This window comes from Schistocerca serialis, chromosome 5, assembly GCF_023864345.2.
Source record: "Schistocerca serialis cubense isolate TAMUIC-IGC-003099 chromosome 5, iqSchSeri2.2, whole genome shotgun sequence".
NCBI classification, from domain to species: Eukaryota; Metazoa; Arthropoda; class Insecta; order Orthoptera; family Acrididae; genus Schistocerca; species Schistocerca serialis.
Genome location: NC_064642.1, coordinates 154,848,918 through 154,876,315, shown reverse-complemented (window position 1 = coordinate 154,876,315; position 27,398 = coordinate 154,848,918). Strand labels below are relative to the sequence as shown.

Sequence of the window (27,398 nt, the reverse complement as noted above, 5' to 3'; positions counted from 1 at the left end):
TTACTATGACCAAACGTAAATCAAAAAATATTTTCAGCATTTTACCTTGACTGAGCCAGCGTACTTCAGTATAGTAAGGTATAGTAAGGTATGTTGCCGTACTCTGTTCCTAATTCCTCCAAGAACCGCCGAAACTGGCGATGCATAAGCCCACGTGTCTTCAGATAGTTTTCAGTACGCACAACAATGTGCACGATGTTTGCTAACGTTACTGATTTTGCACAAAGCGCCTCTTGATGCAGAATGCAGTGAATTCCATACAACGTTTCGTCTGTGCGTCCTAGCTTTTTGCGCATCAATGCTATGAGTCCTCTCTGATGGCCTTGCATTGATGGTGCTCCATCTGTGGTCACTGAGACTAACCGATTCCAGTCCATACCAACACCATCAATCGCTTGCTCGACAGCTTGGTGTAAGTCCACACCTGTAGTAGTCTCTTTCAAAGGTACTAAGTCCAAAACATCCTCTGTTACACAAAGTGCGTTATTGACACCTCGTATGTATATCACAACCTGGGCTGTATCTGTAAGATCTGTTGCTTCATCGAGCGCAACAGAGAAAGCAACAAAGTCTTTAGCCTTATTTATTAGCTGCCTGTGCACATTGCCGGCCATAGCACTGATACGTCTTGTTACTGTTTGTTTGGATAGACTGATTTCTTGAAACCTGCTAATGTTCATGGGACTCACAAGTTCTGCAGCATCAATCAGACACCCTTTCACAAACTCCCTTTCGAAAAAGGGTTTCCCAGATTGTGCAATTCTTAATGTGATTTTAAAACTTGCTCGCAGTGAAGATTTAGTGTGGTTGTCATTGTGGAAAATTGAAAACAGTACATTGTACAACAAACAGTAAAATAGACATAAATGTAACACAAGAAACTAAGAGTTCAAGAAGTATCAGTTACTTTGACGTACAGTAAAATCAAGTTCTGTGTCATCCATTTTCTTAAGGACATTTAATTTTGCTTGCCATTCTTCTCTGTTGAGTACACTACACTCATCTTTGTGATACATATTGTAGTGTCTTTCAATTGAAAACTTACACTGGCTGCCTATTATTCGGCGGCACAGCAAACACTGAGTTTTCGTCATCGGCTACAAAAAATAATTGCAGTTCCCAGTCATTTTTAAACGACTGAGGACATAGACCTCCTGTCCTTTGCTACAGTACCTGCCATTTCTCAGTACCTCTGTTAAGGTTACGGTCACCAAGAGTAAACGAGACTGGGTATGTTGCACTCTTGCTTGTACCACATAAAAATGGAAGTGGAGTCGCCGCCATTCATTTAGGACACATGTCTAATAACAGATGTCGCTATTGCTCGCTATCACACACGTGCGCACATGTGCAGCACTTCCGCACGTCTGCACACTGTGGAGCGTTTGGCCGGCCCTGCTGTAAGTGGATTATGCTGATATCGCAGAAATCATATCTGTAAGGTGAAATTGCAACATCTCCATGGCACAGTCGGGGCTGTGAAGTTGCTGACAGAACGAAAAGTCTGGGGCAGTGATGTCACGGTTGTCCAATGGCCACACCTTGTGTCTGTTCTGTTGTGACTTAGGAGAGAAGTGCTACTGTTTCAGAAACGATGATGGACTGAGTTTATATAAATACTACCCACTTTAGACAGGCAGTATCAGTTTCTGCCAGGAGGAGCCTTCATCAATTTAGTTCATTGCCTCCCTAAGCAGGAGGGAGGGGTAAGAAGAAGAATAGAAAATCAAAAGCACTCACGCAAATCTCAAGTAAAAATCCATATCCATTAAGGCCACGGAAATAGGGGAGTATACTAGGATGTTCTATTTTTAACTGTATTTGTGCTGTTAAGATGATAAATGATATCAGATGATGTTACTAGAGTCTTGTGTATATTCAGGAGTATAGTTGACGGTGTGGGACGTGGATGTAGTTGAGGGTGTGGGACGTGGATGATGCAGTTGGAGGGAAGGGGAGAGAGTAATTAAATGCATTTTTTGTGAAGGGTTTCATATACTTACTAGTGTAGCCAGAATGTGACAATACTGGGAATGTGAGAGTGTGTCAGCACTTGTGTGTTGTGCTGTGAGCCTGTATTTAATGGTACCAGTATAGAAGCTGAGGGGAAAGTGCCCAATGATGGAGCCATCGTGCTGTTCATTGTGGAAGGCGGGAACGTGGCCCGAAGAGTGCTACCAGTGGTTTGTAGTCTGTAATGAGTGTAAACTTAGTTCCCAATAGGTAAATATGGAATTTTTTAATTGCAAAAATAATCACTAAGAGTTCTTTTCCTATCTGTGAATAATTCTTTTGAGTGAGTGTCAGCGTTTTCAACACCTAGGCAATTGGTTGCTCAGTACTGTCATTGTTCCTGCACACCAGAAATGTACCAATGCCACATGGAGAAGCACCTGCAGCCAAAACAGAGGGTCTGATGGGGAGAAGGGTATAAGGCAAGGTGATGAGTGCAAGTGCTTCAGCTGTGTGAAAGCATGCTCACAGGCAACTGCCCAACTATACTGAACACTGTTCTTTCACAAATGGTTAAACAGATTATAAAATGGGCCACTTGTGTGAGGAGCTTAGAATTATAATCCACCTTCTCAAAAAAGCATGCAGCTCATAGTTTTTGAGGCAGAGAAGTATCAATAGCTGCAATGTTGTGGTCCGAGGTCTGGACCCCTTCTGTGCTGAACAAGTGTCCCAGGTGCTCAGCTTGGTTCTGAAAAGACTGGCCTTTGTGTAACCAGCACTTCAGCCATGTGTCATGCAATGTAGCAAGGCGGGTGCAAAGGTTGTGCAGCTGGTCCTGACATGTAGCTCAAATGACAGTTAAGTCATCAAGATTGTTTGTGAAAGCAGTAAAGAAATGATTGGCTGTTCCAGGTATCTCTGGAAGACTGCCAGAGCATACAAGATCCCAAAAGGCAAGTGCTTATACTTGTATAAGCCGAAGAGTGTTAATAACCATGATGCGTAGTCACAAGCATCACCTACCCCATTAATGGCAGGGATACCTGTGAAAGCAGTCACGTGATCTATCAGCTAAGCTGCAACCAATGTGCTATGTTGAACGTGGGCATGACAGTCAACAGGACTTCTGCTCGCAAGTACCCTCCCTGACAAGCTACAGCCAAGAAACACCTGGACCGCCTAATTGCTGAACATGCTGCCCAACATGGTATTCACTTCAATGACTGTTTCACAGCCTCTGCCATGTGGATCCTTCCTACCAACACTAGCTTTTTTGAATTGTGTAGCCGGAACTCTTCCTGCAATAAACCCCACGTTCCGGGGAATCTGCAAACATGCGTCTGCTAGATCTATCTTAGAAAAATAGTCACTTCCGACAAGGAGGTCCTCTGGACATGATATGGGGTAAGGTTCCACATGTGCCTGGGCATTGATTGTTGATTTCAAGTCTCAGAATAGCTGGAAGAAGCCATTGGGTTTCTTGGCCACTACCAGGGGTGTGGTCAAAGTGTTTGTTTTACAGGTTTAGCCACCACAACTTCATGGAGGTAATAGTTACAGTTTAACAGTCATTCATAAGGAGACTGGATTGGGCATTACCCAGCAGAGATGGGGCCTGTGTCCAAATGCCAGGAGATTGAGCTCCTGGAAAAGAACTGTGGCAGACCAAAAATGTTGTTGACTGAGTAACTATCGACAACAGAGTTGCCGTGTGACCTTTTTGTAGACAGCTGTGATTTTGAATTGACCCCAAAGTGGAACAAAGAGTCATCTTACGTGAGCAATGCACGGGAGGTTGGGGCCAATGCAGGGGATTGCAGATGAGCATACTTTTGGCAATTCAGCAACGAAACAGTAGCTCCTGTGCTGTGCTGTGCTGTGCTGTGCTGTGCTGTGCTGTGCTGAAGTAGTTGTTGCCAGAAAGGTTGACCAAGGAGTGTGGCACAACTGTAGCTGCAAGGCAGTGGTGTGATAATGAAAAGTACAACTTTTGACATCTAAGGACCACCTTTTCACTTCATGGCTACTGTAACTGGGACTACCATTGTGATTGTGACAAAACATTTGGTGTATGGGTCAGATAAATAAACGAAAGTGCACCTGGCCTAGAACCTTATCTACCAAGATCCTAGTGGAATTGGTTGTCAGTGTCATGCTAGTTCGGGAACCATATGTGAGGAATGCAAAACTTCTGCACTTACTGACACTCACGACCACAACAGTTTGGCATCACAATGCCAAGACAGCAGTCATCTTTAAGTCACACAGTTATGTGATGAGTGTGCTGTAACAGTAGAGATGTATATTCCTCAATGCAAGTGTTTATTACCTGCCTAAAACTGCAGCATACCCACGTAAATGACCCGTAACTTGACAAATCAAGAGTTGCAATACTGTACAGTCTGATGAATATCACGTAATAGGGGCGAAAACAGTCAGTTCTTTGGCCTAGGAGAATGACAAATTAATGGGGAGTAATGCTACAAGAGTTGCTCCAAGACCTAGACCTGAAGTGGTCAATAAAGAAGGGTAGACTAGCAAATTTGCAAATAGTACTGGTGCAGAGACCAATATACACTGCCCTGCAAAATCGGGCAGTGGCTAATAACATTTTATCTTGGGAGGTTAAACAACTTATAACCACTAGTGACTGTACTGTCATAGAAAAATCAAACCATGGAAAATCCAGGATTGAATAATGATAATATTATGAAATCATAGATTTCTATTCACTATATAGTGGAGCTGTTAACGCGCGCGCGCGCGCACACACACACACACACACACACACACACACACACACACACACAAAAATCACTGTCTCTGACTGCCAAGGCCAGATTGTGAGCAACAGCTTAGCAGGATGGGAAAAGCAGTCTGGGTGGTGGGGGTGGGGAGGAGGCTGGGGTGGGGAGGAGGGTATATAGCAGATGAGGGATGGTAAAGTGCTGCTTGTGGGAACAACAGGGATTAGGTGAGGAGAGGTTGGGGCAGTTAGATGCAATCAGGAGGTTAGATGGGGTGGGGATGGGGGGGAGGGGGGTGCTGAAAAGGGGTGATGTAAAAATATGTGGATGCATTGGCTGTGTAGTGCTGGAGTGGGGACAGGGAAGGAGATAGTTGAGTGAAGGACAGTGATTAAGGGAGGCTGAGGCAAGGAGGGTTATGGAAATGTGGGGTTTATTGCAGGAAGAGTTCCCAGCTGCACAATTCAGAAAAGCTAGTGTTGGTAGGAAGGATCCACATGGCAGAGGCTGTGAAACAGTCATTGAAGTGAATACCATGTTGGGCAGCATGTTCAGCAATTAGGCGGTCCAGGTGTTTCTTGGCCGTAGCTTGTCAGTGAGGGTACTTGCGAGCAGAAGTCCTGTTGACTGTCATGCCCACATTCAACATAGCATATTGGTTGCAGCTTACCTGATAGATCACGTGGCTGCTTTCACAGGTATCCCTGCCATTAACGGGGTAGGTGATGCTTGTGACTGGACTGGCCTTGGTGGTGGTGATGATGGGAAGATGCATGGACAGATCTTGCATCTGGGTTTACTACAGGGATATGGGCCATGAGGCAAGGGGTTGGGAGCAGGGGCTGAGCAGGGATGGCTGAGGGTACGTATTGTGTGGGTTTGGTTGGTGGCAGAATACCACTGGCGGAGGGGGGGCAGGGAAGGATTGTGAGTAGGGAATTCCTCATTTTAGGGGATGACAAGAGGTAGTCGAAACACTGACTGAGAATGTGATTCAGTTGCTCCAGTCCTGATTGGTGTTGAGTCATGAAGGGAATGCTCCTCTGTGCCGGGGCAGTAGGGCTTTGGCAGATGGCTGGCGAGTGGAGAGATAAGGCACAGGAGATCTGTTTCTGTAGACATTTAGGAAGATAATTTCAGTCTGTGAAGGCCTCTTGATTCCATTGGTATATTTTAGAGGGGGTCTGCTTGTCACTACATACGCTATAGCCATGGGTGGTTAGGCTTTGTGGAAGGGCTCCTTGGTACAGAATGGTTGGCAGCTGTCAAAGTAAAAATACTACTGGTGGTTCATAGTTTTGATCCGGACAGAGGTACTGATGTAGCTGTCATTAAGGTGGTCAACACCAATAAAGGTGGCCTTTTGGGTTGAGGAGGATCAGCTGAAGTGAATGGGGGAGAATGTGTTGAGGTTCTGGAGTAATGTGGATTGGGTGTCCTCACCCTCAGTCCAGATCATGAAGATATTAGTGAATCTGAACCAGCTTAGCAGTTTGGGATTCTGGGTGGCTAGGAAGGACTCCTCTAGATGACCCATGAAAAGGTTGGCATAGGATGGTGCCATGCAGGTGCCCATTGCTACACCTGGATTTGTTTGTAGGTGATGTCTTCAAAGGAGATGTAATTTTGGGTGAAGATGTAGTCAGTCGTGGTGACCAGGAAGGAGGTTGAACACTACCTTTGCCATTGCTCAATGGATTCCAGACCTACAATCTCCCTTCCGGTCACCCGTTCCATACCAAAAAGTCTCCATCATACAGCCTAGCCACCCACGGCCATCTGATCTCCCATGCCTTAGCTCTCTACTCACCCACCACACCTTAAAATCCGACCATCCAGCCACAGTGGGGTATGCCCCTCATGACTCAGTATTACCGTGGAGTGGAGCAACTGAATCACATTCTGTGTCAGGGTTTTGGTTACCTCTCATCGTGCCCTGAAATTAGGAATGTCCTACTCCCTATCCTTCCTACCTCTCCCACAGTTGTATACCACCACCCACCAAATCTATACAATATCCTCATCCATCTCTACACAGCACCTTCTTCCAACTCCATGTCTCATATATCCTCCAGCACTATCTACTCCAGTCTGAGCACAAGCATCACCTATCCCATCAAAGGGAGCGCTATCTGTGAAAGCAGTCATGTGATTTACAAGCTAACCTGCAACCACTGTGCTGCATTCTGTGTGGCACGACAACCAACAAGCTGTCTCTCTGCATGAATGGTCACTAACAAACAATGACCAAGAAACAGCTGGATCACCCAGTTGCTGAGCAGTGGTTTCTTTATTTCAATGATTGCTTCACAGCCTGTGTCATCTGAATCCTTCCTGCCAACACCGGCGTTTCTGAATTGCAGACGTGGGAACTCTCCTCGCAATATCCTATATTCCCGTAACCCTCCTGGCCTCAACCTTTGTTAGGCACTCTCCTTCACCCACCTATCCCCTTCCATGTTCCCACTTCAGCACTACACCGCCTTCTGTTCCACCAATGCACTTAGTCTTTTCACTTCCTTCCTTTCCTGCTCCCCTCACCCCCTCCTTCACCACCACCAACACCATCCTTCTAATCTCCCAACTGTACCTAGAGTTGTCTGCCCTTCTCATCCCTGTATACTCCCACAAGCAGCTCTTTGGCATCCTCCACCCCCACCCTACTATACCTCCCCACCCCAGCCTACTACTTACCCACACCACAAAGAACCCAGATTGCTTCTCTCATGATGTGCTGTTGCTCACAGTCTGGCCTTGACTCTCTCTCTCTCTCTCTCTCTCTCTCTCTCTGTCTGTCTTTGTGTGTGTGTGTGTGTGTGTGTGTGTGTGTGTGTGTGTGTTTGTATGTTGTCTAGTTCTGAATGTCTTTTTGCCAAAAGCTTGCTTGTTTAGCAGTCTTTTTGTTCTGCCTGTCTGTGACTTAACATCTTCACTATATGACGAGCAGCAGTGTATCCTTTTCATTGTACTGTCGTAGCCTTAAAAATCAGAAGAGTAACTGAAAACTTTAGAAATAATGAAACCGGTAGGGAACCAGAAGGCTGGGATTTGAAGAGTACCAATTGGAATACACTTATTGCTGAAATAGCTTCTTTCAGTCTAGACCATTTACCTGCAAGCATAGATCTCCATGTGTGTGCTTTTACTGAGCTCCTGCCATGGGCACAGTCAAATGACAATATAGAACTAGTCCTAAGACACCTACAAGTAGGGAACTGACAGAGTTCCACAGAAAAGTTCATAATGCAAGGAGGAATTATCAGCACTCAGTAGGGAGTGGCGAAAGAGATAGAAGGCTAAATAAATACAGACATCTGGAATAAACATATAGAGACAAGATTCAAGACACTAGGAAGGAGAACTGGAAGCAGTTTCCGAATGAACAAGTGTAGTAAGACTTGTGGGGTCTGCCAAACAAGCTTCTAACTGACAAATTAAAGGCCTCCACCATTCTGTCCTCTCTTCTCAAGAATGACGGAACAGTGACAAATGGCTGGAAGAACTCTGGCAAATATTAACTGAATGCCCTTTTTTCAGATGACTCCAAATACAGACAAGACCCATCAATCAATGCACCATGACCAGATGAACTATAAATATACTAACAATGATGTCCTCTTCCCGTTTGCTCAGGAAGAAGTAGCAATAGTGGTAGCCATGCTTAAATGTGGTAAGGCACCAGGTTGAGGTGGTATCTGTTAAGAGATACAAAAAGTAGCCCAAGTCATAGTGCCATTCTTAACACATCTGTTGAACAAGTCATTGAGATAGGGTAGGGTACTGAAGACATAAATCTGCATGTGTAGTTATCGTAAAGAAGGCCTCAATAAAGATCCCTCAGAAACGAAGAGCTGTACATCCATATGTCCAGTAAATACATTAGCAAAAGTTAAGGAGCAGCTACTCTGCAAATGTCTTCAAGAACACAGAGCACTTCAGGTTCTCGGCACATTTCAGTTTGGTTTCCATAGAGATAGATTGACAGATGACACCCTTAACCAATGTTTTCATATCATAGGCAGGCAAACAATAAATGACGTGACTTAATTCCTTTGGCCCCTATGGGGGCATAGGGCATCCAGGAGAACTCGGCATCCGTCTCTGTCTTTGGCCATTTGCCTCAGTTCTGCCCAGGTCTTGCCAACTCTTTTTGCTTCCCCTTCCACTGTCCTCTTCCATGTGCCCCTTGGTCTTCCTCTCTTCCTTGTTCCCTGGGGATTCCATTCCAATGCTTTTTTCTCGATGGCTCCATCTGGTTTTCTTGAGGTGTGCCCCAACCATCCCCACTTTCTCTCTTGTATCTGGTCTTCTATAGATATCTGGTTTGTTATTCGCCAGAGCTCGTCATTACATATTTTTTCTGGCCACCAGATATTCATGATGCGTCGAAGACATCTATTTATGAAGCTTTTTAACTGGGATGTTATCTTTTTATCTATTTTCCAGCTTTCACTGGCGTACAGGAGGACAGACTTCACATTTGTATTAAAGATACGGATTTTTGTTTTATATGTGATATTTCTATTTTTCCATGTTGGATACAATTGTATGAAGGCAGCATTTGCCTTTTTAATGCGGTTTTTCACATCATCTCCAGCTCCACCATCTTCCGCCACTATACTACCCAGATACAGGAATGAGCTGACAGTCTCCACCCGCTGCTCACCTATTAACTATGGCACCTCCATGTTCCCTGAAATTTACCCTCATTTCCTTTGTTTTACCTATATTTATCTTGAGGCCAGCAGTCTCGGCTTCTTCTTTCAGCAAGTTTAATTTAGCTTGCATATCAGTCAGCCTTGGAGCTAGTAAAACTATGTCGTCTGCAAAATCCAAATCCTCCAGACATTCGTGGATCCCCCACTGGATTCCTCGTCTCCTGCCTGCTGTGACTCTTCTCATAACAGAGTCTAGAACGAGTAGAAAAAGTGTTGGCGACAAAATGCAACCCTGACGGACTCCAGTTGTTACTTTTATGGGCTCTGTCATATTTCCCTTGTGGAGTACGCAGCATTTGTAGCCATCATATAGATCTTTTATGATGTTTAAGATCTTCTGTGGTATGCCATACTTCCGCAATATCTGCCAGAGCACTTTGTGTCACGGAATCGAAGGCCTTTTGAAAATCAATGAATGCCAGGTACATGGTTGCTTGGAATTCTTTGCTTTGCTCTAAAATGATCCTAAGAGTGTTAATAAGATCAACACAACTCCGTTGTGCCCTAAAACCGGCCTGTTCTTTACGCAGTTGCTTTTCAAGGGATTCTTTAATTCTGTTTAAAATAATTCTGGTGAGGACCTTACTGGGCACTGACAACAATGTAATACCACGCCAGTTGTTACAGTCTGACAAATTTCCCTTTTTTGGGAGCTTTACCACCAAACCATTTTTCCACTCCTTTGGAGCTTTCTCTCCAAACCAAATATGCTTCAGCAAAGGATGGAGCATTTTAACAGTACTTTCAATATCAGCTTTTAAGAGCTCCGCTGCTATGTTGTCTAGGCCTGGAGCCTTTGTATTTTTTAGTGTTTTCAAGGCAATCCTAATTTCGTCCATTGTGGGGCACTGCAAATTTATATCTTGATCTTCTTCGACTTCCTCTGGAACATCTCTTACTTGTTCCTCTTGGTTGTCTTCACAATTTAACAGTTCCTTGAAGTGCTCCTCCCATCTCTGTAGCTATGCCTGTTGAGTTGTAAGCATCACCCCATCCTTGTTCTTAACTGGTCCTTCATGTCTGAAGTTCTTCATTGACAACCGTTTGGTAATATTGTAGAGCTCTTTCATATTTCCTTGTCTTGCTGCCTCTTCTGCTAATTTTGCTTGCTCATCTATCCATTTCCTTTTATCTCGACATAGCAATGTTTTCACTTTTTTGTTCGCCTCCATGTATTCTTTATGCACTTCGCTCTTCTGCGCTCTTGTCTTACAAAAATTTAACTTAAGTTTTAGTTCTTTCCTGTAGCTGATTTCATTCCACGTAGCATCGGAGATCCATTCCTTCCATTGATGTGCCTTAAATCCTAAGATTTTTCTCCCACATCTAAATAACTGTCTTTGATTTTTTGCCAGCATGTTTCAATTCCCTCTTCCATAAAATTTTCTTCAGAGAGGACCTGGAATCTGTTTTGTAGTTTCTTTGATCTGTTGGTCTTTTAATCTTCCCACATCTATTTTCTTGCACCTGTGATTGAGCTTGGTTCTATTTGCCACTATCTTCAGTCTGAATTCCGCCAAAACTAGGTGGTGGTCACTTCCAATGTCTGCCCCTGTTCTATTTCTGACATCTAACAGAGAGTGTCGGAACTTGTGGCTTATGACTATGTGGTCTATTTGATTTTCGGTAACGTGGTCTGGAGAGACCCACGTTATCTTATGGCAGTTACGATGTGGAAACAATGTGCCTCCAATGACTAGGTCATGTTCAGTGCATGTATCTATCAACATTTCACCATTTACATTCCTGATCCCCATTCCATGCACGCCCATGATATGTTCAAGCCCTTCATTTTCTGAACCAACTTTTGTGTTCAAGTCGCCCATTAAAATTTTTATGTCCCTAGAAATTGTTTGTCTAAGGACTCCGTTAAGCTCTGTATAAAATGCATGTTTTAATTCTCCTTTAGCTATTTCAGTAGGTGCATAGCATTGAATTACAGTGACGTATTGCACATTTGTTTTAAAGCGTGCGGTTATTATCTGTTCTGAGACTGGTTTCCACTCCAGTAAGCTCTTCTTGCTGCTTTTAGATAGTAAGAGCCCTACACCATTCCTATGCATTGCGTCCTCACCTGTCTGACACGCATACAGCAACACTCCACCATTTTGTGTTTGGAATTCCCCAGATTCTGGCCACCTTACTTCACTTAGTCCCAATATATCTAGTCGATAGTTCTCCATCTCTTTTTCAACCTGTCTTAGTCTCCCTGCCTCTCTCAACGTCCTTACATTCCAAAAACCGATATGGGTTTTCCTTTTCAGGCCAAAGGTCATATCCTTAAGATCCATCCGGCTGCTTCTCCTTTTTGTTTCTGTGATATGTGTTTTTTGGTGGTGCGGGTTATCAGCCCACAGCCCCTGAGTGTCCTGGTGGGGCTGCCACCTCATGGCCTGGACACCTGCCAAGGTTTTATTTCAGGGCCTTACCCCTTAGATAGGTTGTCTTCACCACGACTACAGAACGCTATCCATCCCTTCGCAGTAAGGCCTATGTGCATCAACGTTGTCCTGGTTTCCAAGGATCTTCCGCTGTCCACATTAGGGGACTGTCTGCTGCCACACAATCACAAGGAGGAAAAGGAAAGGAAAGGAAGGGAGTGTACAGGACAGGACAGGACAGGACAGGACACTAGACAGGACGTTGTGAGACACACTTTGTCTGGATCCTCTATAGAGGCCTGTCCGGCTTGGGAGGTTCTACTGGTAGTTACACCACTGCCGGCATAGCCCTCCACTTCATTGGATCACACAAACCCCCTCGCCCACACGGACAGTGTTTCGTTAAGGTGGTGTCTCCTGAGGAGGCAAACAATAAATACTGTGCTGCAATTATCTAGATCTACGTAGATACTCCACAAGCTACCATACGGTGTGTAACGGAGGGAACCCTGTACCACTACTAGTCATTTCCTTTCCTTTTCCACATACAAATAGAGCGAGGGAAAAATGACTGTCTATATGCCTCCATATGAGCCCTAATTTCTTGTATCTTATCTTTCTGGTCCTTACACACAGTGTATATTGGTGGCAGTAGAATTGTTCGGCAATCTTCAAATGCTGGTTCTCTTAACTTTATCATCTGTTTTTCTCAAAAATAACATTGCATTGCCTCCAGGGATTCCCAGTTGAGTTCCCGGAGGCATCTTCATAACACTTATGTGTTTTCTGAACCTACCAGTAATGAATCTATCAGCCCGTCCTGAATTGGTTCAATGTCTTCCTTCGATGTGACCTGTACGATTCCCAAACACTCTAGCAGTACTCAGGAAGAGGTTGCTCCAGTGTCCTATACGTGGTTTCCTTTACAGATGAACTACTCTTCCCTAAAATTCTCCAAATAAAGCAGTCGACCAACAGTTCTTACGTGTTTGTTCCATGTCATATCGCTTTGCAGTGTTACGCCCAGATATTTAAACTACTTGACTGTGTCAAGCAGTTTGCTAGCAATACTGTATCTGACAGATATTATCTTCCTATTCGTACGCACTAACTTACATTTTTCCACATTTAGGGCTAGCTGCCATTCATCGCATCAACTGGAAATTCTGTCTGTCATCTTGTATCTTCCTACAGTCACTCAATGTCAACACCTTACCGCGCATTATGGCATTGTCAGCAAACGGCAGATTGCTGCCCACCCTGCCCACCAGATCATTTATGTATAGAACAACAGCGTACTATCGCACTGTCATGGGGCACTCCTGATGATACCCTTCTCTCTGATGATCTCACCGTCAAGGACAACATACTGAGTTCTGTTACTTAAGGAGTCTTTGAGCTGTTCACACATCTGTGAGCTTATTCCATGTGCCATACCTTTGACAGCTTGCAATGGGGGCACCATGTCAGATGCTTTCTGAAAATCTAGAAATATGAAATATGTCTATCCTCTTCATCCACAGTTTGCAGTGTATCGTGAGAAAAGGGCAAGCTGAGTTTCACACAAGCGATGCTTTCTAAAACCATGCTGATTCATTGGCATTGCAGGTGCATTCGACAGTTTATGGTGGCCTGTGATGTTAAATTGCCTAAGAAGTTTTCAGGTCCCAAAATTGTGGACTACTGTAAGGGTTGCACAGTTGAACGACCTGCTTGGCAGCAGAAGCTAATAAAAAAAGATTGCAAAGGGCTGTCCACAAGGCTTGATATGTGGGCAGATGTTTGGTACCTAATAATCAAGCCACTGCTGGAACTGCTGGATTGGACTAATGAAACAAATAGAGTTGTGATGTGTGCTGATGACATCTTGGTGTCTCTGGAGAATATAGATGTAAGCTCAAAGAAAATGCAAACCATTTGAAAGATGCATGAACAGCAGATTAACAATAGCTGCAAATAAAATTACACACATGCTATTTAAGGGCAAATTGTTGCTAAAGAGGAATCCAGCCTTTAGGTTAAATAACAGCCAATTACTAGATGCACTGCATGCAGATACTCAGAACTTTTCCTTGATGGCAGAAGAAATTCCTCCATTCATGTAGATACAATATGCCTAAAGGCTACTGAAATTGTGCACAGAATTGCCAGTGCTGGAACTGCCAGTAAAGCCCTGGAGGCTGTAAAATTGTACCACAGTGCAATTCTGATTGTCATTGTGAACTTAGTCTTGTACTCACTGGCTCCACCTTGTATGACACAGCCACCCAAAGACATACACAGTGAGGGGTCGTCCTGATGAAGATGGAAGAACATAGTACTACACTGGCAGAGGCTCTTCTCATCATTCTGAGAATATGTCCTGCTGACATCACACTACAATATCTTGCTGCAGCATATTGGTTGTGGTGAGATAACCTAAGAGGGTGGTTTTAAAAGTTCTCGAAATCACCACAAGAGGTCAGTGCTAGCGCAACGAGTTGTTCACGTGATATTCATTGGACTGTTGCCTCTAAACACATGCCACGTCAGTGCTCTTGGAAGAGAGTTGTGGCGGTGACGGGGCTCTGTTGTTGTTCCCGCGTAGTGATTTGCGAAGAGGGAAAAAAATAAATATTTGAGCAGTGATTAAGTACTTCATAAAGAAAGGTATGAAAGCAAAGGACATTCATGCCGATTTCCAGAATATACTGGGGGACTCTGCTCCTTAATATTCAGCTGTTGCCAAGTGTACAAATGAATTTAAATTTGGTCAGGAGAGCTTATATGATGATCCGTGCTATGGTCGGCCAGATGTGTCACTACTCCAGAAATCATTGCAGAAGTGCACGGAATGGTCATGGAGGATCACCAATTGAAAGTGCGTGAAATTGCTGACGCATGCCAGATGTCATCTGAAAGGGTATATCACATTTTAACTGAAGAATTAGAAATGAAAAAAATTACCTGCAGGATGGGTGCCGCGACTCTTGACGCCCACCCTTACATATGTGCCATCAGCATGGCAAAATTACACAAACTGAGGTATGAATATTGTTGCCACACTGACCTTATTCACTTGATATGGCTCTGTCAGACTTCCACCTCTTCCCAGAACTGAAAATTTTTCTTGATGGATGAAGATTCACTTCAAACGAAGAATTGATAGCCAGAGTTGACAACTATTTTGCAGGCATGGAGAAAACTCTTTTTCTAAATTGGATCAAGGCCCTGGAACATCGTTGGGCCAAGTGCATTAATCTACAAGGAGACTACATTGAAAAATGAAAGAAGTGTCAGTGATGTAAGTACTTTTTTCTATTCCATTCCAAGAACTTTTCAAACCACCCTCGTAGATGAAGTATGAGTAATTACAGGTTCCAGGATAACTAACAAGTTAGCTCTCCAAAACTGGAAATTCATGAATTGCAGTGGGATTGGTACAGTGGAAATACAGGACACCGGGTATGGTCTCCTTCCAAACATCAGAGGGGGACTACAAATGAACTATATTGTTCCCAACAGAGGTATGGTTCACTTTTACAGGACACAGCCCTCACCACCAATACGTACATTAGAGTAGGAAAGGGACTGTCAGCATTTTGTGACTGTGGTGTTTCGCGAACCGCTGAGCATATGATGTTCACATGCACACTCCAATTGGAAGCTAGGAGACATGAACCCCTCAAGGTGAAATGATGCATCTAATTGGGAATGCTGGCACATTCCAGTTACTGAACATAGTTACAAACAATAGATCTAGGAATGAGCTAAACAAGTTCAGAATAACTATTAAAATCCTAAATATGTGTGTGACAAACATCGATGGAGGAGAGGAGGCGAGAGAGGAGAGTATGTGAATGACAATGAGGTATGAAAGGGTAGCAGTAGAGCTGATGATGAGGAAGAGAAAAACACTGTAAGATCAGTAAAGTGTTGGGTGGTGCCTGTTAACAAAAGCACATTTGATTTAATTTGGTTTTAATATAAATACAATAGTTATTAACAATGTAGGAAAAGAGAGATTGCTACTTACCATAAAGATGACATGTTAAGTTGTAGACAGGCACAATTAAGACATTTGCACATAAGATTTTGGTCAGAGCCTTCATCAGAAAAAGACACCTTTTTCTGACACAGACTGAGGCCGAAAGCTTAAGTGTAAGTTTCTTAATTGTGCCTGTCTGCAACTTAATGTGTCAGCTTTACAGTAAGTAGCAATCCATCTTTTCTGCATTGTTGATATTCCTACCTGGAGTTTCCATTGTTGCATTAGTTAATAATAATAATAATAATAATAATAGCAACTGATAATAGATGCAGAGGTGACATATCAAGCTAAAACTAAACAAAGGTCGCTACACTACGCATACATTGATTACCAAAAAGCTTTTGATAGTGTACCCCACTCATGGTTACTACAAATATTGGAAATATACAAAGTAGATCCTAAATTGATACAGTTCCTAAACATAGTAATGAAAAATTGGAAAACCACACTTAATATCCAAACAAATTCAAATAATATCACATCACAGCCCATACAGATTAAGCGTGGAATATACCAAGGAAACTCATTAAGTCCTTTCTGGTTCTGCCTTGCTCTGAACCCACTATCCAACATGCTAAATAATACAAATTATGGATACAATATTACTGGAACATACCCACACAAAATCACACATTTGCTATACATGGATGATCTAAAACTACTGGCAGCAACAAATCAACAACTCAACCAATTACTAAAGATAACAGAAGGATTCAGCAATGATATAAGTATGGCTTTTGGAACAGACAAATGTAAGAAAAATAGCATAGTCAAGGGAAAACACACTAAACAAGATGATTACATATTGGATAACCACAGCGACTGCATAGAAGCGATGGAAAAAACGGATGCCTATAAATATCTGGGATACAGACAAAAAATAGGAATAGATAATACAAATATTAAAGAAGAACTAAAAGAAAAATATAGACAAAGACTAACAAAAATACTGAAAACAGAATTGACAGCAAGAAACAAGACAAAAGCTATAAATACTTATGCCATACCAATATTGACCTACTCATTTGGAGTAGTGAAATGGAGTAACACAGACCTAGAAGCACTCAATACACTTACACGATCACAATGCCACAAATATAGAATACATCACATACATTCAGCAACAGAAAGATTCACATTAAGCAGAAAGGAAGGAGGAAGGGGATTTATCGACATAAAAAACCTACATTATGGACAGGTAGACAATTTAAGAAAATTCTTTCTAGAACGAGCAGAAACTAGCAAAATACACAAGGCATTCACTCATATAAATGCATCGGCTACACCACTGCAATTTCATAACCACTTCTACAACCCTTTAGATCACATAACATCAACAGATACGAAGAAAGTAAATTGGAAAAAGAAAACACTTCATGGCAAGCACCCGTATCATCTAACACAGCCACACATCGATCAAGACACATCCAACACATGGCTAAGAAAAGGCAATGTATACAGTGAGACAGAAGGATTCATGATTGCAATACAGGATCAAACAATAAACACCAGATATTACAGCAAGCATATTATTAAAGATCCCAATACCACAACGGATAAATGCAGACTTTGTAAACCAGAAATAGAAACAGTAGATCACATCGCAAGCGGATGTACAATACTAGCAAATACAGAATACCCCAGAAGACATGACAATGTCGCAAAAATAATACATCAACAGCTTGCCTTACAACATAAACTTTTAAAACAACACGTTCCTACATACAAGTATACACCACAAAATGTACTGGAGAATGATGAATACAAATTATACTGGAACAGAACCATTATAACAGATAAAACAACGCCACATAACAAACCTGACATCATACTCACCAATAAAAAGAAGAAATTAACACAACTAATCAAAATATCCATACCCAATACAACAAATATACAAAAGAAAACAGGAGAAAAAATTGAAAAATACATCCAACTGGCTGAGGAAGTCAAAGACATGTGGCATCAGGATAAAGTTGACATCATACCAATTATACTATCAACTACAGGAGTCATACCACACAATATCCACCAGTACATCAATGCAATACAGCTACATCCAAACTTATATATACAACTACAGAACTCTGTAATTATTGATACATGTTCCATTACCTGAAAGTTCCTAAATGCAATGTAACATATACCGTACAGTTAAAAGGAAGTCACACTTGATCAAGTTCCGCGTCACTTTCCATTTTTAACCTGACAACGTCTGAGAAAGGAAAGAAATAATAATAATAATAATATTGTAATTTACAGATAATTGTGACTCATTATTGATTTTTCTGAGTTGCTAAACAACTGGGTGATTAATTTTTATTACAAAATTTTCAATGTTTCGCATTAGATATATAGGACAGAGAGAAAATGAACAGGTGGCTGAAGTGTAGGTTATTTTTCCACTCAGCACATGTAAAACTTGAATATGTGCTGAGTTAGCTGCAAACTGAAGGTTAGCAAGGTCTGTGCCAGTCTGACTAGAAATGGGGTCAACAAGCTGCTGTCACCACCAGACACTGTCTGCTTGAGCTGCGGGTTTGCTGTGTGCACTAAGTCTGAATGCTGCTGACTGTGTGTCTTCCAATTGGTGGGCCACCTTCTGACTACTTTCATCCACTGCTGGCCACCTGTACTGGGGGTCCATAATTTGTACCTGGACCTGCTAGCCGCCCAGCCATCAATACCTATGTGGGAAAATTGTTGCTGTCTTTCATCACCTTTGCAGGCACACTTTGCCACCGTGAGCTGCTGCAATCTGTCTTGTGGTCCACAGTTGTATTCTTCTTGCTGTGATGTACTCCACACTGAACTGCACATTTGTATCAATTGGCAAGGCTGGTTACTCCAGGTGTTGCATACTGCCCCGCATCAGGACTTTAGTCAGCACGATACTGCTCAAGTGTGACCTGTGTCAGCTTTATATTGCTGAAGTGCTGACGACGTTGCCTCACATGACTGCCACACTCTGCCCGGGGTGATGTCTCCTGCTGGCTGTAATGAGAGGCCACTTGCTGATCCCAAGATGCTTCACTGACTGAGTCCAGTGTGGGCATTGGGGGTTTGTCTGTTTTCTATGCAGTATAAGTAGATCAAATAATTGTGGGACAATTCAGAAGTAAAAAAAAAGAGAAAAGAAAAAAACTACATTGTTTCAATCCATACATCCACTTCGTGTACTACGCTTGCAGTGATCATATTCCCAGTTTGTTACTTCTTTCAAATTGTAGTGGCAGGTGTGTCTTCTAAGTCACCAACCACATTTTCTTTGGTGGTGAGACGAGTATTTACAATTTTGTTTTTGCAATTTGTAAATATAGTTGCTGCAGACAAATACTGTCCATCACATATTTCCCAAAGCACCCTCTGTTAACTGATAATGTTGATTTGTTTCTCATTACAAACAAAATCTTGTCTAAACTGGAATTTTATATGCTTATTTGATAAAGCAGTTGGCTGTCGCTCTTATGGTGAATTATCGATGGAAGTTTGCATCCTCTCCACCTTGGCACTAGCCGTACAGAAAGCGTTCATTTGCTATCTTCTGTAATTTTGTGTTGACATGGTCACATGAGTGAAGGAGTGGTCTGAAGAGAATGTAATATTGCTGTTAAAAGAATATTGGTATCATTATTGCTTTTGGGGTTCAAGAGATCCATAGCACAAATTCTGAAGGATAAGAAATATAATTTGTAGAAATTGCTGGCACACTCAATGGTCCAACTAGGAATGTGAGAAAGATGATATATTCATTATATGCTTGCATTAAGTGGGAATGGAGTTGATAAGCTCAAACATTGTATTTTTTATTAAAACGGAGAAGCACAATTAATATCCTTGATAGTAAGAATGTATGAATAAAAATGGTTTACCTGGGATGATGGTGTCTGCCCTCTAACAAACTGTGTAGCAGATTTTATCAGGTCATATGTATATTTCACATTTCATTTATCATTTTTTATTGACATTATCTTTCTTGCATGTATTAGTAAAATCATATGAGGAGCTGTATTTGTATAGGGTGACACCATCTACAAATGGTAAAAATAAAATTGCAAATATCTGCTGAAATAATAGAGAAAATGTGCTTGACTCTTCACACCCTTCACATTCTGGATGTCTGAAAAGTAACTAGGTATTGAAAAAGGCAAATAAATTCTACATTTAGAATGTTGATTTATTGAAATTAATATCATGCATACATTGTTGTATAAGAATGTGATGCATACTTTAAACTTCAATGTAGGTGTGTGTGATGTTAACCAATCATCTCAAACAGCTGGGTATAGAATCTACAGTCCTTTGCGTGGCATATTGTGGCTAATGTCCCAAATCCACTGCTTCCAGTTCTTCCAGTGTGTGAGGTTTCGTTCGGTACATCGTTTTGCCCAGCCATCAAAAGAAGTTGCATGGTGTCAGTTCTAGTTTTCTTCAGGCCACTTATGAGGTCCTTGCTTCCCAGGCAATGTCCCGGAAACATTTCATCCAACAATGCACACACAATATTTGCAAAGTGATGTGGTGCACTGTCTTGTACAAACATGTGTTCATTGTTATCCCACACAGATACTGAGGGCCAAACATAATTTTTAAGCATCTGCTGCTAGTGTTCTGCGTTCATTGCATCAAGCGGAATAAATGACACAATAACATTTGTTGCAATCATACCTTCCTGCTCACACCACCAGTAATTCCACTGTTTCCCTAGTGTCCCAAAGGTCCTCACCCTGCACTGCTCTGGACAGCTGCTGGCCCTGGCCACCCCCAGCTGGTCACCAACTGTTTTGTTCGGTACTTTAAGAGAAGCTCTTTTGGAAGTTTTATTTCAAGCTCCCACCATGACGGCCTGACTGTCCTCCATGAATGATGACCTATTGCATCTCATGTCTGCTGCAGCCACCCTGGTGCTGCCAGACTTATTCCTGGTGGGGCCCTAATTTTTTAAAGGGAGAGGAGTGTAGTATATGTACAGATGGGTCACTTTTGGGTGAGACCGCATCTTCTCCACTGTACTGCCACAATACTGTTCTGCCCAATGATGGCAGTTGTGTTGAATGCCAAAATCTCCCATATGGAATATGGCCTTCTCACTCCAGAAGATGTTATTAAATAATTTGAGTCCAGTCTTCATGCCAGTCCAGCATTGCCTTCCTATACTCCATTGTGCAATCAGTCTTAACATGTCAGATGTTGCATGTGGTGAAGTTTACAAATTCAATAATTATGTTCTTGCTCGAACAGTCCACGGGTGTACTGCCAGTCCATAGTGTCCAACGGCACAATATTTCGGCGATCAGACATGTTGCCGTCATCAGGTGCGCTGATGAACTGACCTCCTGATGGTGGGCACCCGTCTTAAATCCCCTCCCCTCACGAGGCGTTCTCTCCGCAGTCCGCACCCGTGCATCAGCGGTCGGTGAGATGCTGGCATCGGTGTCTGTGGTGGCGTCGGTGTAATTGCGTCATCTGCCCTAGTCGCCTGTTCGTTTCCTTTGCTGAGCGTCTTTTTAAGTAGACTCAATGCAGGTTCCCATGCCCTGCTGATGTTGTAGCCGCAATCTCGGTTGAATCCGTCCCTGGTACGAATTTCGATAGCCTCTCTAATGACACTGCCCAGTATTTAGATGTCTGTGCCAGGTCCCTGGTATGTTGGTAGTCCATTTCGTGATCTTCGGACAAACAGTGCTCTGCAATCGCCGACTTGTTGGGATACCCAAGTCGAGTGTGCCTCGGATGTTCTCAGCAACGATCTTTGATGGTGCGCACTGTCTGTCCAATATAAGTCTTCGCACATTGACACTGTATCTGGTATATGCCGGCCTTCCGCAAACCGAGATCATCTTTGACACTTCCCAATAATGCTCGCTGTTTTATTTGGTGGGCAAAAGACAGTTCCTACTCGGTGTTTCCTCAATATTCGTCCTATTTTCCCCGATAGTGCACCAGTATACGGTGTATAGGCAGTGGCTGTCTCTTTCTCCGTGACTTCTTCTGTCTCCACATGCTGTACTGTAGAGGTGGGGTGGAGAGAGCATCTGATCTGCCATTCTGCCTACTCGTTTTTCTGGAATACAGTTTTGAGTTGTTCCAGCTCTTGGGGGCAGACTCTCTGCGTCAGAGGTGGTGCGCGCCCTGTTCACCAGTGTTTTTAGCACCCCATTCCTCTGCGCAGGGTGGTGGCAGCTATCCGCTTGCAAATACAGGTCGGTGTGCGTTTTCTTCCTGTATGCCCTGTGGCCCAGGGTGCCATCCGCTCTTCTTTTGACTATGATGTCCAGGAATGGTAATCTTCCTTCTGCTTCGGAAGGACCCATAGATGCAAGCTAGTCCATGATAGCAGTGCCACTGTAGTTCCTATGTGTGCTGTGTGTGAATGATCGTGGTGGTCTCTGGTGCCGCCTGCTAGCATTAAGCCTTTAAACTTAATATTTGCAATGACAGCACCACTTCCAAATGTACGATATACTAGTGAGGCACATAAAATCTCTATGAAGGAGGAGCACCTGTGGGCCCAGGATCGGTAACCCACAGGTCGCAGGTGTCATGCCAGAACAGGCATGGTTGAGTATGCAGGTGCCCAGCACTGCATATACCACACATTATGCAGTTTTTTCTTTCTTTTCCTTCAAGCATTAAATACAGTGTGTGTGTGTAATTTTGCTTGAATCAAGCTAATTCTATTAGCATTTACAAATTAAAATGAAAACTAAGTTAATCTGTTCTAGGAATACCAACAACACCAACACAAGGGGCATGGCTGTCAAAGGCACTGCCAGCAGGATCTCGTGTGGGAGTTGATCCCAAACTTATATCCTACAGTGCATGGAAACCACTACAGACGCAGCTAGAGGCAGCAGGTCACAGTCTTGTGCCTGTTGCCACCAATTTGATTGATCTCATCTGGGACGACCGACCAGCTCCACCTAAAGGCACTGTGGAACCTTTACCACTTGTGTACACAGGTAACAGCACTCTGCAGACACAGTAAATAACCAACAGTACTTGTGAGATTCAAATTTGTTTTCTAATGATTAACAGATATTATTGTTTGTAGGAATTCAGATATTTGCAACAGTTGAAAATGACAAATAAGTCACTATGGGAAATGCCTACAGCAAAAACCATTAATAACTAAATGACAGAATGATTATTTTTTATTTTTTTATTTTTTATTTTATTTTTTTTATTTATTTTAAGCGTTGGAAGAAGAGGTGGCCAGGATCGGAGAAAAGAAGAAAAATTTGAGGGGAAAGGGGAGGGGTTGTTTGAGATCATCATCTAAAGATCCATATCAACTATGTATTTACTAGTGGAACCCAGCAGAACTTGTCTTACTTATGTATATTTATGCAGGGTGGCCAGAAGGAGCCTGAAAAGCTTGTAAGGTTGTTCTGAGAAATAATTAAGAAAAAATCTGGTAAATTATGTTGCTTCCAAGTTATTTATCATTGAAGTTAGCCAATTGGGTAATTGTGTCTGCAAATTGAAGCACAAGCTTGTGCTAAAATGCAGTAATGAACAGACATCTGTAGGTTTGTGCACTTGTTCAAATGATCATTCCCAGTTAAAATGTGCCTTTTTCAGAAGTGGTAAATTTAAGCTAAGTGAGCAGAAGCTATGTTTGTTTGATTTGAGGAAACCAAATAATGAACGCATTTGGTGACAGTGTTCCTGGCAGGCTGCTTAAATTTACTCATGTGATGAATTGATTGGCTAACTTCAATGCTAAATAACAAGGGAACAGTATAACATATCTTCTCTTATAGTCATTGTGGATTTCGCAAATAGAGATCTTGCAGAATTCAGCTCACTTTGTTCCTCCATGAGATATGTTGCTCTGTAGATGATGACACTCACTTTGATGCCATATCCCTTGACTTCAGGAAGGCCTGTGACACTATCACTCTCCTACTGTGAAGTGAAAAAAATACAAACTAGCCAATTATTGGACCAGATTTGTGACAGGATTAGAGGCTTCCTTGCAGACAGAACTAAACACATTGCTCTAAGTGAGCAAAATTGTTAGATGTAAAGGTAATTAATGCAATACCCCAAGGAAGTTTGATAGGACTGTTACTTTTTACAATGTACAGAAAGCATCAGAAGCACTGTAAAACTGTTCAGATGACACGGTTGTCTGTAAAAGAGTAACAATGCCAGAAGACAGTATCAATTTTTAGAATAACCTACAGAAGATTGATGAATGATGCAGGCTCTGGCAGTTGACCATGAATTTAAATAAATGTAAAATATTGTGCCTACATAGGAAAAGAAATCCACTATTGTACAACTTACAACTACACTTTTGATGACAAACTGCTGGAAACAATATCTGCCATAAAATATCTAGGAGTAACTAACCAGAGCAGCCTTATGTGGAATGACTACATTAAACAAATACTAAGAAATGCAGATTCGAGACTGAGATTCAGAGGAAGAATCTTAAGGAAATGGAACTCATCCATTAAAGAAGTGGCTTACAAGGTGCTTATTTGGTCAGTTCTTGATTATTATTCATCAATCTGGGACTCTCACCAGGAAGAACTGATAGAAGAGAGAGAGAAGATCCAATGAAGACTTGACACTTTTTGTCACAGGATCATTTAGTGGGCGCGAGAGCATTATTGAGATGCTCAACAAACTCCAGAGGCAGGCGCTACGAGAGAGGCATTGTGCATCAAGGAGAGGTTTATTATTGAAAATTCAAGATAATACTTTCCAGGAAGAATCGGACGACATATTACTTTTTCAGAGATGTATCTCGCAAAATGACCATAATGAGAAAATTCGAGAAATTAGAGCTAATACAGAAGCTTACCAACAATCATTCTTCCCATGAATCATTCTCCAGTGGTACAGGAAGGTGGGATCAGTTAGTGGTACCAGAGGTATCCTCCACCACACACTGTCATGTGTCTTGCGGATGTAGGTGTAACATTTTCAAACTTTTTTTTAATTTTCTTTTTATTTTATATGCTGCCATTTACAAATGACCTGCCATCTTGTTTCTGAGACAGGTCATATTTTCCCAATATGAAATTTTACATGTACGGAATGTGAAACTTATCTGATACTTATTACTTTTTAATAATGAGCAATAATATTGCAACTTTAAATACTTGTAGATTTAATTAAGAAACGAAAATCTTAAAATTAATGGTTTATTTATTTGGAAGAAGAGATATATTAAATATGTGAAATACGAAGGTAGGAGTTACATTATTTTCACTTGTCTTCAGCTCAGTGTATCTTCCTTTGTGCCACCATTAATTATAATTGTTGTTCCGTACAGGTTTAATAAGAGGGTTGTACCAAAAGTAAGTTTCCCATATTTTTTACAAATAGAAACATTCTTTATTGTTATTAATTTATATGTTGTTGAAAAGCTTACGCTTTTGTCTATTTTTCAACATAGTCTCTATTTTTTTTTTTTTTTTTTACATACTTTTGAAGACGGTGCTCCAGCTTTTGTATTCCTAAGTCGAAGTCTCCTAGCAACCCATTGAGGAAGTGTGTAACCTCTGCTTGGACTTCATCGTCGCTCTTGAAGCGTTTGCCACCTAAGTGTGCCTTTAGTTTCGGGAAGAGGTGATAATCTCTGGGGGCTAAGTCTAGGCTGTATGGGGGATGGGGCATAACAGTCCACCCAAATTTCTTCAAAAGCTCCTGTGTTTGACGAGCGGTGTGGGGTCGAGCGTTGTTGCGAAGAAGTACTACTCCCTCCCGTCAGTCGTCCTCTCTGGTGATTCTGGATTGCTTGCCGGAGTTTGTCAATGTTTCGCAATATCTGTCTGAGTTTATTCATCCCAGGTCGCATGAAATCGATAAGGAGTACTCCCTTCCGATCCCAAAACACAGTCACTATAACCTTTCCTGCTGACTGCATTTGTCTGAATTTCTTTGGTGGCGGTGAACTGGAGTGACGCCACTGATGAGATTGTTGTTTTGTGTCAGGGGTGTAATGGAACGCCCACTTGTCATCTCCCGTGACAGTAGAGTCCAATAACTTCTCCTTGTTGCTTCCCTCGTCACATTGTTGAAGAAACTTGCAAGCACAGTCAAGACGTTGCTCCTTGTGTCCGCCAGTCAGCATCCGGGGGACCCAGCAATCAACACCTTGCGATAACCCAACATTTCTGTTAAAAAGTTCTTTCAATTGTGCCATGGGAAGCTTCAGGAATGTGTTCAACAAGTTCACGGACAGTGACCCTCCGATCTTTGAGCAGCTCACTGTTGATCCTCTGGACAGTCGCACCCGAAACCGTAGTCTTCCACTCCATTCATCATCGTGAACTTCCATGTGATCCTCAGCAAAAGCCCTGCACCATTTGCGGATGTGCTGAGCGGACATGCACTCTTCACCTTAAACCTTAGTCAGTTGCCAATGAATCTCTATGAGCGGTAACTTCACTGTGTGGAGAAACCTGATTACTGCTCAAACCTCGCACTCGGTAGGCGCAGTGAATCGTGGACGGGCGGGCTCGAGAGTGGTGGAACCACTGCGCACGTCACTGTCATCGGATTTAGCCTAGCGCCTTCCCTCGAGGCTGTAGCTCATTGGGTACCTTACTTTTGGTACAAACCTCGTAATTACACATGCATGACAAATTTCGCTGTAGAGTAGTGCTTCTTCTGGAATGCGACTGTCCCAAAAATGTTTTTGGTATTTAATGACAAAGTAATGTTAACAAGAAAAAGATCCTTAAAAACTATCCAGAATGAGTCCTAATACCCGATAGCATTGCTCAAGTGAATGTTTGACAGAAATCCCAATGCTGTTTAGATGTGCAAGTGGAAATTAGATCATCATATCACAACATTATCCAAAGGATCTGCAGCCGTAGCCTTACAAATTCTCAGTTGTGCATGAATTACAGCTTTCATACCAAAATGTGCATGTTCAGTTGTGCTGATAGCTTCTGAAAGAATTGATTTCAGAGTATTTGAGCCAGTTTTTATTTCTTCAGTGAAAGTGTAGTTCAATCTATCTGGGTGTGTGAACTTGGGTAACACAAATCATTATGCATCAGAAAATAATCATTATGTCAAATAACCTTAATATAATGTTAAGATTCTTAGTGTTTGGTGTACTATTTCTGGGTCAGTTTCATTGTAAGCACTCTGTAGGAAGATATTAAAAGAAAAGAAGAAACAAACAATGACAAGGAATGTAATCGTCTGTGCTTAAAAATCGGAGCGATCGAAATAGTTTACAAGTGACAGCCCTGTCACTGCAGAAGTGTTATTTATTGTTTAGACTAATACCTTTCTTCAGTTTGCCACTTTCAGTGATGAAAGTTATACAGAAATTCTGATAAGCACATTTGTCACTCATATACAGTAACCCCACCATGTGACTGTTCAGTCAAGAGGTTGGTACCCTCTTACGGGAGGGGGGAGGGGGGGGGGGCTAAACTCTAAATCTTTGTTGCTATCAGTAATATTTTCAGTTAGAAAATTATCAGTTTTTTGTAATTAACAACCCAGTTTCATTTATCGTTTATGTCTACATGATCACTCTGTTACTCACACTTCAGTACTTGACAGAGGGTTCTCCAAATCACTT

At 42.2% G+C, this 27,398-nt stretch overlaps 1 protein-coding gene across 6 annotated transcripts in view; it reads left to right on the top strand.

The window, feature by feature from the left end:
- LOC126480877 (xaa-Pro aminopeptidase 1) overlaps window positions 1-27,398 on the top strand; it is a 142,374-nt gene that overhangs the window by 37,312 nt on the left and 77,664 nt on the right. For all 6 annotated transcript variants that reach the window (XM_050104262.1, XM_050104264.1, XM_050104260.1 and 3 more), the window contains one exon: window positions 22,558-22,794. In XM_050104262.1, the coding sequence (XP_049960219.1) occupies window positions 22,558-22,794 (237 nt within the window). The remainder of the gene's footprint in view (window positions 1-22,557; window positions 22,795-27,398) is intronic.